General features: G+C 40.7%; 2 protein-coding genes across 2 annotated transcripts; one reads left to right on the plus strand and one right to left on the minus strand.

The window, feature by feature from the left end:
* The first annotated feature begins 322 nt into the window (after positions 1 to 322).
* On the plus strand, positions 323 to 5,080 carry col10a1a (collagen, type X, alpha 1a). The gene is made up of 3 exons (XM_079832507.1): positions 323 to 428; positions 705 to 846; positions 2,699 to 5,080. Exons 2-3 carry the CDS (start codon positions 720 to 722, stop codon positions 4,537 to 4,539), a joined length of 1,968 nt encoding a protein of 655 aa, XP_079688633.1. The 5' UTR covers positions 323 to 428; positions 705 to 719; the 3' UTR covers positions 4,540 to 5,080.
* Positions 5,081 to 6,108: 1,028 nt separating this feature from the next.
* marcksb (myristoylated alanine-rich protein kinase C substrate b) lies at positions 6,109 to 8,865 on the minus strand. The gene is made up of 2 exons (XM_079832508.1): positions 8,517 to 8,865; positions 6,109 to 7,697 (listed from the first exon to the last, which is right to left on the minus strand). The coding sequence occupies exons 1-2, from the start codon at positions 8,601 to 8,603 to the stop codon at positions 7,080 to 7,082; spliced, it is 705 nt and encodes a 234-aa protein (XP_079688634.1). The 5' UTR covers positions 8,604 to 8,865; the 3' UTR covers positions 6,109 to 7,079.
* Positions 8,866 to 9,822: the final 957 nt, after the last annotated feature.

The following is a 9,822-nucleotide window of genomic DNA, read 5'->3' on the forward strand; positions in this document are numbered from 1 at the left end:
TCAATTATTGTTTACATCATGTTTCTAAAGATAACAGCATTACATAGGGAGGTACACATCATACAGACCATCCATACCCTAAATTTGACATTTTTGACCCAAATTTAGGACTAAAATGCACCTTTTGCAGCTTTGAGGGGAGCTTAACAAGATCTAATCATGGGTCTAAACACTCAAAGCAAAAGCCATCCTGAAGTGACATGCCAACAGTGGGCAAATCTGCTTGGTAATTACAGCCTTGCGATGAGAGGGGAGGTACTAGTGTGGTAGGTGCTTTTTTAATGATGCAAGGGCCAGATATGGTATAAAAACCCTCATCATTGTGCTAGGCAGCAGCAGATCCTGTCTGGCTCCTAACACAAGGATATTCAGAAGTGGGAGCCGCGGCTGTGTTAAACTTTTTATTTATTTGGAACCCAAGTATGCCGGTAGGTGTCCATTTTTTTTCTTCTCCTTTGGTTTTTTGGGGAAACTAGGCCTCGATATTGAGGGACATCTATCAGCAGGTGCAAATGGGCGGGTGCTCTTATATAACACTTTGAGTTATGGCTTAAGCAAAGTTATTAATAATGGAATAGAAGTTGAAATCATAGTTTACAGTTGTCAGCAGTTGTTTACTTAAAAAGATGGACTAATTAACTAATTGTTTAACTAAAACAGTTTTCTTTACGTCATCCCATCTAACTCTTTCAATTCTGTTGCAGATTTGACCTCTAAGAATGGAACTACGAGTAGCAAGCATTCTTCTTCTCCTGGTGGCCTTGACGGCTGCCCATGGTGAGAGATATGTTGTCAAGAAGGTGATGAAGGCCCCCCAGTACCAGCCTTATGCAGTGAAAAGCCAAGGTATGTGTTTAAATTGAAAAATGCTTTTCTTTGCTTTCTGCAGTGTACTGAAGATCTATTTTTCCACCTAAGATCTAAAGACGTATTAGATGAACACGTTCAGTTTAAATGTAGGCAATTAGGTATGCGCATAAAAAAGTTTCATGGGTAGTCCTGCACACTGATTGGATACTGATGCACAATGCTTCCTCCAATAGTATAATGCAACCTGCCTAAGCTTTTGAATATTCAAATTGTAGATTCATGCCATGCCTCTACAGATACATCACACTATAACGTATGTCCTACTGTCTCTGATTACACAACAGAAGCTGTTTCTTTTAGTTTAGTTTTAGTATTTTTTCTCCGCACTTCCTTCAGCAAATCCCAGTTTGGAGTATTAAACAATACGTTGAAGGATGTATGAAAGATTTAATATGTTATACCTTGTATCATTTTCTTATATCATGTCTAACTGCATGGTTTGATGAAATATTCAAAGCTCAAATATAATCATTTGATATTGTACAACAAAATACTGCACAAATGTATATGATTTGTTTGAGCAGAAGTGATTCAGCGTTGTTTTAACTTTTAAAGGATATGCATGTCAAAACCAAACAACTTTTGACGGTTATGAACAGCTATTTAGAATTAGTCTCTAGAGACATGTTGAAAAGTGATTAGTCTGGGTGTATCACAGCAAAAACTAGACACATCTGCTTTGGTTCATTAAAAAGCTGTGCCTCCAAGAATGACCTTTGGTATGATGTAGTTTACAAACCAATAAATTTGACCACATAAAGGCAATTATAAAACTGGAGTCCTAGCCGCATATATATATATATAAAAGGGACATAGAGGATCTGAAGAGTATTCCCTGAGTGTGTACTTATATCTAATATATATTAGATTATCCAGTGGAATTATCAAATGTACAAAAATAATGTATATTGTAATTGAAAATGGAAGGTTCTGAATTTGTATAGTATGACTAGAAAATAGAAATATATAAAATCCATATAAAGTACCCTTAGCTTTTAAGTTCAACTCACAATGCAATATTTGGAAAGAGTTACATCCTCTAAGTCTCTGTATAGATGTTCTTGTAGGCCTTTGTCAATTCGAGTTTATTCATCAATAATAAAGCAAAACAATACTGTTTTCAACTGTAATTGCAGGAATTAAATGTTTCTGAAGGATTCAGAGAATAGAATAAAATAGAATCACAGATATAACATTTTAAGTTAAAACCTAAACATTTGAGGCAAGCACTGTTTCACAAAAATTACAAAAAATATCAGAAAAAATATTTTACACAATATGTATAGATTTGTTATGCATCAGTGATACACAGGGTTTGAAGTTTAAAATTGATTCTTTCTGATGTCTGAACATTGTGTTTTGATAAAAGGGACATAGAGGATCTGAAGAGTATTCCCTGAGTGTGTACTTATATACTCATACATATCAACATACTCGAATATACTGAGGTCCTGTTGTTTTAGAAAACAGCACTATTGAGGAAAACATGCCATTATGAATGTATATGAGCTGTTAAATATAAATAAATCTAACAATGTAGAAATAAGTAAAAATGTGCCATTTGTTCATAGTAATACATTTTAGTCATACATTTTTGTAGTCTGTCTAAATTTGATCTGGCACAGTCCTCTAGCAATGTTGTATTCTATCATTGTTTTCTAAACTGGTATATTGTACTTAGAATTACATGTAAAAACATTTAATTGCATGGTTAATTCCAAAATGACAATTCCACCTATTACTGATTATTGAATAAATACAGTTATTGCCACTGCCATTCAAACTGATTATGAGTATTGCCATTGATAAACTTCTTGTTTTATTCCAGTGGTATCTGTAGCAGGAGAACCAGGCGCCCCTGGTGAGCCAGGCCCAGAAGGACCTCCTGGCCCCCCTGGACCCGCAGGAGAAGATGGTGAAGGACTGCCAGGGCCACAGGGACCCCCTGGACCACCTGGTCCTTCTGGTTACTCAGCACCTGGAAAACCTGGTTCTCCAGGTGGACCCGGCAAACCTGGAGCCACAGGTGCACCTGGACTTAAAGGAGATAGTGGTGCAACTGGTCCTCAAGGCCCCAGAGGCATGCCTGGTCCTGCTGGTAGCCCTGGCCCTGCAGGTTTTTCTGCAACAGGCAAACCTGGAGCAGCAGGTCTTCCAGGAGCAATGGGACCACGTGGAGAGCCAGGTCTTAAAGGACATCCAGGTATTCCTGGTCTGACAGGACAAAAAGGAGATAGAGGCATTGGGGTTCAGGGGCCACCAGGGGAGAGAGGTCCGGCAGGAGTAGTGGGTCCTTCAGGGAAGCCTGGTGAGCCTGGTGTTGGAAGACCTGGCAAAGCTGGACATCCTGGTGAACCAGGTAAATCAGGCTCACCTGGCCGTGATGGAGAACCTGGACCCATGGGTGCACAAGGTCCAAAAGGTCAAACGGGTGCTCCTGGAATTGGAATGCCTGGCAAGCCAGGTGAGAATGGTGCCCCAGGTATGCCTGGCTCTACTGGCCCCAAAGGTCCACAAGGCACAACTGGTACTCCTGGTGCTCCTGGTGTTCCGGGTTATGGTAAACCAGGTGAGCCTGGTGTAAAAGGTGAAAGAGGTGTAGCTGGTAGCCCAGGTACAACAGGTCAGAAAGGTGAGCCAGGTGCTAAAGGGCACACTGGATATGCAGGTGCTACTGGTCCTGTGGGTCCAGCTGGTTCTCAAGGTCCAAGAGGTTTCCAGGGTGAGAGGGGGGCAACAGGTGATAAGGGTGATCAAGGTCCAATGGGACCTCCAGGGATGAAGGGGCACAAGGGAGAACAGGGAGCCCAAGGCATTGAAGGCAAGCAGGGATATGCAGGGGCAACAGGACAACCTGGTCCAAGAGGAGCTACAGGTGCTCCTGGTAACAAAGGAGATGCTGGCCACACAGGTGCTCCTGGTACCCCAGGAGCACCTGGATCTGCTGGACCAAAGGGTCTTCCAGGATATCCTGGAGCAGCAGGTGAGAAAGGAGAGGAAGGAGCTCCTGGAGCAAGAGGCCCCGTTGGCCCAGCAGGTCCTGCAGGCCTACCTGGCCTTAAAGGCCACCCAGGTCTTCCTGGAACACCTGGCCCAGCTGGTTTGGCTGCCAAGGGAATTCCTGGACCTCAGGGTCCACCTGGACTTCCTGGATCTGATGGGCCTGCTGGACTTCCAGGTCCTGCTGGACCTCCCGGCCCTCCTGGTCCTCCTGGTGAGGTCATGTTTGAGAAGGCTGGAGGTGAAACCGTATACCCAGTTCTTGTCAAAAGTCCTGTGTCTGCATTCACCGTTGCAACTGTGACAGCTTACCCCCCTTCAGGTACCCCAATTAAGTTTGATCAGATTGTGTATAATGCAGAGCAGCATTATGATCCCGAGACAGGTCTGTTCACCTGCCAGATTCCAGGAATTTATTACTTCTCCTATAGCGTGCATGTGAATGGAGCTAATGCTTTAGTGGCACTTTATAAAAATAGTGATCCAGTCATGTTTACCTATGATGAGTACAACAAGGGATTTGTGGACCAGATGTCTGGTAGTTCTGTCCTCCAGCTCAATGAGCAGGACACTGTTTATATTCAGATCCCTGATGACGAGGCTAATGGTGTTTTTGCTGCCGATAATGTCCATTGCTCTTTCTCTGGGTTCCTGATTGCCTCCACGTGATAAGGTGATCAAACCATGTCACTTCTAAAACATCACTATTTCTCAAACAAAATATCCTGTTCTGCAAACCTCATTGCACAACAGACTGTGCTATTGTTCTGAGAAATACAAGCATCTCAACTTGAAAAATTCAAAGCAGTGGTGCCAATAAGAAGGAAGTAACGTATGTAATATGTTATCAGGGATAGCAAGACAATTAAAACCTTAACAATTTCCTTTTTTTGTGTGTGGAGAGAGCATGTGAAGTTGTGTTCTGATAATTTCTCGCCTTTTCCTCATTTGTATTTTTGTTACTGATCACAGTGGCTAATTCAAATCTTTGTGTCTTATTTTTATTGTTATTGTTGTTCTTATATCCTGACTGATTAAACCGAGAGAATGCTCTTCCTGACATCCTTATTTCTGACTTGAATATTGTGAGATGGTGAAAATGCTGTTTTTCAACTTGCAAGCAAACAAATAAACATCTAAATGTTATCCCAAATGATTAATTTTATCTGTAAACCATAATGACTAAAATAAAATATTTCCTAAAGAGTTTATGTCTGTGTTTGTGTTTGACTGTGTGTAATAATTTTCACAATAAGTAACTTTTTTGCTTTAAAAGAAAAAAAAAGGTAACTACAAAGTGGCATAAAATGCAACAGAATTACAAAGGATATATTTAAAATGCTATATTTTGTTCAGCAAAAAAAAAAAAAAACTAGTTCCAAGAGTAGTGCCTTTAAAAAACAGGATAGGGAAGTAAAGGAGTATGCTTTGATAACTGTGTTAAGTTAACCAGTCAACAAAATAGATGTGGGTTAGGTGGAGACAAGTCAAACAGAAGCCGCTGGGTGGAGGCAATCAGAAGCTTGGAGCCACAGGCCACAGGCAGGCACAGCATGTGGAGGATTTGAGGGATGTGGTTGAATAAAAAAAAGAAAAAAGACAAGAGCACCTGGAGGGTAAAGTCGTTACCATCTTTGAGTGCGGAGGTGGGAGCCACAAGTTTAACTTTGGCATATAAGATGAATATCTAGCATCTAAACAAGGAACAGGAATATTGGGTGAAAACACACCCATCTTGTGGTTGCTAGATTAGTGGGGAAGTTCATCTTGGAGTTCAGAAAATGCATGGTTCTAAATTATCTTTAGCTTCTGTGGTAGGCTAAAAACATCCGAGTAGCGTCTGTTAACATTTATTTTATACTTGGAAAGTATTTGGCTTTCCTTGGGATTTAGAAGAACGGCATTTACAAGCGCTGAGGGTAAACACACAGAATATAATGAAACGTTTTTCATACCTCAAGGTCTATGTGATATGAGAGTAAAACCTACAAACTATAAAATTACATTATTAGGTGTTTTACCATGGTACTGTTGTTCAGTATGAGATGGCAAAAGGGATACTCCGTGATGGAGGACCTCAAACAAAATAACATGAAAGTTAGAAATGTTTTCTAAAAATGTATTCAAGAAATGCATGATCTTCTAAAATTCACAAAATTGCTCACAACCTTCAAGGCGAAGGCATTCATATTATAAAGACAATGTTGCACAATCAATACTCAAAACCACTCATATATTGTCTGTCTAAATCCTTTATTTTTGTTTTGAATGCCCCTAAAATGAAGGGGTAAAAGAAGCATTGTGAACGATTTGCACGCAGTTACATTCCATTTAAAAATCAAGTAGAGATGGTGCTGACGTATTTACAGGAAAGAAAAAAAAAAAAAAAAAAAAAAAAAATTCTACTTGACGATTGCACCGGCAATTTTTCAAACATTTGTGGAACTCTGCTGGAATAAAAACCACTTTGACTGCATTACACATGACAGGCCAAATGTTTTGATCTTAAACATTTCAGAACATTTTCAATGAAATTTTTCCAGAAAGAGAAACGAAAACAAAAAACACTTCAATTGATACCACTGAGAGAAAGAAAAAACAAGATAAATCCATTTTCAACATCATAAAATCCAGCAATGACAAAAGCCAATACCAATACATAATGCTGCAGTATTGCACAATGCAGCTGCTGAGGTTTTGAGCACCTGTTTAGTGATTGATGTAACGGCAGTTGACCAATTGACCAATAACATCTGTAAATTGTTCAATGACGTCGTTTCTGATAGCTCCTTTTTCCACATGCTTGATTTACCCAATAGAATGGCACCAGTACCTTCAACTAACATTTCAACTCAATGTCCTTACAACAACTAATGTAAGTTCATCTACAAAAGAAATCAAATGAAAAAAAAAAAAAAACAATTGAAACAAGCAATGCTCTATTAAATCTCACTCATGCGCACACACACCCACACAACTTACACAACTGCTACAAAAAATGATGAAAACCATGGGGAAAATGTGCCTTTCACTTCCAATCATTCCATCCAACTTCCTTCCTTCAAAATGCCATATACAATGTAGTGGATGGAACAGGAATGGATGAAAGTATGGGAGAGAACAGAAGGTTTGAAATGTCATTGGTTTTGTACAAATTTTCCATGTTTGTGCTCCTCGACTTCATCTAAAATGGGCTTTTCACCTCCATCTTACTCTGTGGCAGCGGCTGTGGCATCTGAGCTCTCTGCGGCTGCTGGTTCCTGAGGAGCAGCTTCTGCTGGCTTCTCCTCAGCTGGCTTCTCTTCGGCTACCTCACTGGATGGTTTTTCCTCATTGCTTTCGGCTGGTTCGTCAGCTTTCGGTTCCTCGGTGGGAGCTTCCGTCTTGGCCTCTTCGCTGGAGGCCTCTGGCTTGGCCTCTTCAGATTCTGGTTCAGCTTCCTTCTTCTGCTCTCCATTCTCCACAGCTTCTGCCGCCGCTGCCGCCGCCTCTCCACCATCAGCATCTTTTTTGGCGCTCTTCTTAAAGGAGAAGCCGCTAAGTTTGAATGGTTTCTTAAAGGAGAAGCGCTTTTTGGTTTTGGCAGGCTCGGCACTCGCAGGGGCAGAACCGTTTTCTTCTGTCTTGGCTGAGTCTTCGCCATTCGCAACGGCGGAACTTTCCGCATCACCCTCTGGAGCGGCCTTCTCTGCGCCTCCTTCCTCTGCCTTTCCATCATCTGCTTTCACCTCCCCATCAGCAGAGTGCTTTCCATTGGCCTGCACATCCTCCGTGGCTGCTTCTGCATTTGGAGAGGCATTCCCATTGGTTTTGGCATGGCCATTCTCCTGTGGGAATAAGAAAATGCTTCATAAGCTTTTTTTTTTACACCATGTAAAAATGTTAAATACAATTGTTTGCTTTTATACCGCATGTGTGAAATCTACAAAACAGCAAAAGCTATACGAAAACACTGTCTGGAGTCTATAGGTTCGCCACGTGGGTGAAGTCTCATGCACTTTGTCTGGCTGATGCTGTTGCCATCTAAGTGAAAGCGTTGTAAGATGGACGAGTAGATCCACCAGCGCTGATCAAACCGAGAAGATCGCCGTGTTGAGTACATTAGCAGTCTTACAAGGCTACTTCTCATATTAAAGCCATTTCTCATGTTAAATCTACGGATTTTGTCTCGTGGCTTATTTGTACTTCCATTTTATCAACAAGATGCAATAAAGGCGTGGTGATTTTACCGAAATGGCTTTGCACGACGGAAAAGCTTGATAAAGCTAAACGAAGATATTCCCATTTAAATAATACTAAAAAAATTGGACTGGAAACACCGAATTTCAACGTAATCGTAATTTTATGGTTTAAAGAAAAAAAATATTCGCCGTTTAAACGCACATATTACATTGGGGGTCTATTACAATCAACGTGCAAAGAACAAAAATGCAGTTTACACCAAATATAACCCATTTGTGCTGATCTTTTAAACATTTATACAATAATAACATGGATATTTGACACAAAGTGTTGATTTTCAGTGGAAAGTGGAGAGTCCCTTTGTTGATCGGCTCATTGTTCACTTGAACCGACTAGATTTTTGGTACTGCACACCCCCTCAAAACATCACACGCATGTACAAAGATAATAATTAAAGTTATTACCTGTCCATTTGATTTATTCGCAGCCTCGGCTGGTTTTTCGGCAGCAGTCTCCTCTTTTGCTCCGTTTTTGGAGATTTGCGCTCCCATGCTTTCACACGCAACAAAGAATCGCAGATGAAATGAATGAACAAAGAGCGCGAGCTTCTCCCTCAGACGCGTCGCGTGCTCGCTCTCAAGAGCGTCTGTTTTCAAATAAAACCGCGGAAAGGAGATAACGAGAGGTAAAGCTGTGATCAGCCGATCAGAAAATAATAATACATACAGCACTATCTCAAATAAAATATATTATTTTGGGATACGAGATGGGGATAATGAAATTGTTCTCTTTTGATAATGAGATGCGAGATACAACGCCCAAATAGCCCTGGCGTCACAGAAGAGCTGTGAGAGCCAATCAGACGCCTCCGTGAAGCCGAGGGGGGAGGGGTTACACTCACCCACTAGAGGGGGAGGAAGGGCGCGCAACCAGCAACTGGTGATTCGGTACAAATGAATCCAGTCACAAAGGGTTTTTTTTTCTTGCTATGTATATTTCTTTTTTTGGCATTGCTTTTTTTCTTCTTCCATAAACCTGTCTTTTACACCAATCTTTCTTTTGGTTTCTCAAAACTGAAGGGAGATAGCAACATCCTAGATTTAAATGGCTTGAATAGCCTATTCATATGGGCGCTTTATCTAAGTAGACACTTCATAGGCCAACACAGATTTGTGATCATTTCACTCCCAACGCTCCAACCATGGATTACATTTTTCCAATATAAACATCCAGTCACACATTGCATGCATGATGAATTCATTCTGAGGAATCCTGGTGACCTAGATTCGGTCACAGTTTATTGTCAGCCCAGACGGAGCTGTTTTGAATGCACTGAAATAGTCTAAAGTGCACTTTCACATCGCCATACTAACTCACGTCACCATGGCAACTGCTCAACATCACAGCATATCGCTCATAAACAATAATAATAATGTCAATGTGCAATGTTGATGTATTTGTTTACGTCTGAATGAGTGAATGATCAGTCGTAGTAATTCAGGGAAGAGTAAGGAGAGATTTAGCCCCTAAAACATTACACCTTCACTACACCACTACAACTGGTTTGTGCAAACTGGACATTTATCTTTTTTTTTTAAAAATCAATGTATTATACAATTAAAGTAACAGGACATAAATGAACAGATTTCATACTTAAGGGCCCCTTGGTAATATATGAGCATAATGCTAATTGTACTTGTGGCATCTGATCAACAACAATCTTTTAGAGGTTAAACAAAATGCTTGACCATAATTTCAATCAACCTGTGA

Source organism: Gobio gobio, assembly GCF_949357685.1.
Source record: "Gobio gobio genome assembly, chromosome: 13".
In the NCBI taxonomy this organism is placed as follows: Eukaryota; Metazoa; Chordata; class Actinopteri; order Cypriniformes; family Gobionidae; genus Gobio; species Gobio gobio.

Bases quoted from the DNA above. Each gene is read 5' to 3' on its own strand.
- col10a1a (XM_079832507.1), top strand. From the start codon at position 720: ATGGAACTACGAGTAGCAAGCATTCTTCTTCTCCTGGTGGCCTTGACG. The intron at 847-2,698 runs GTATGTGTTTAA...GTTTTATTCCAG, and splicing joins TTATGCAGTGAAAAGCCAAG to TGGTATCTGTAGCAGGAGAA.
- marcksb (XM_079832508.1), bottom strand. From the start codon at position 8,603: ATGGGAGCGCAAATCTCCAAAAACGGAGCAAAAGAGGAGACTGCTGCC. The intron at 7,698-8,516 runs GTAATAACTTTA...TTATTCCCACAG, and splicing joins CGAATAAATCAAATGGACAG to GAGAATGGCCATGCCAAAAC.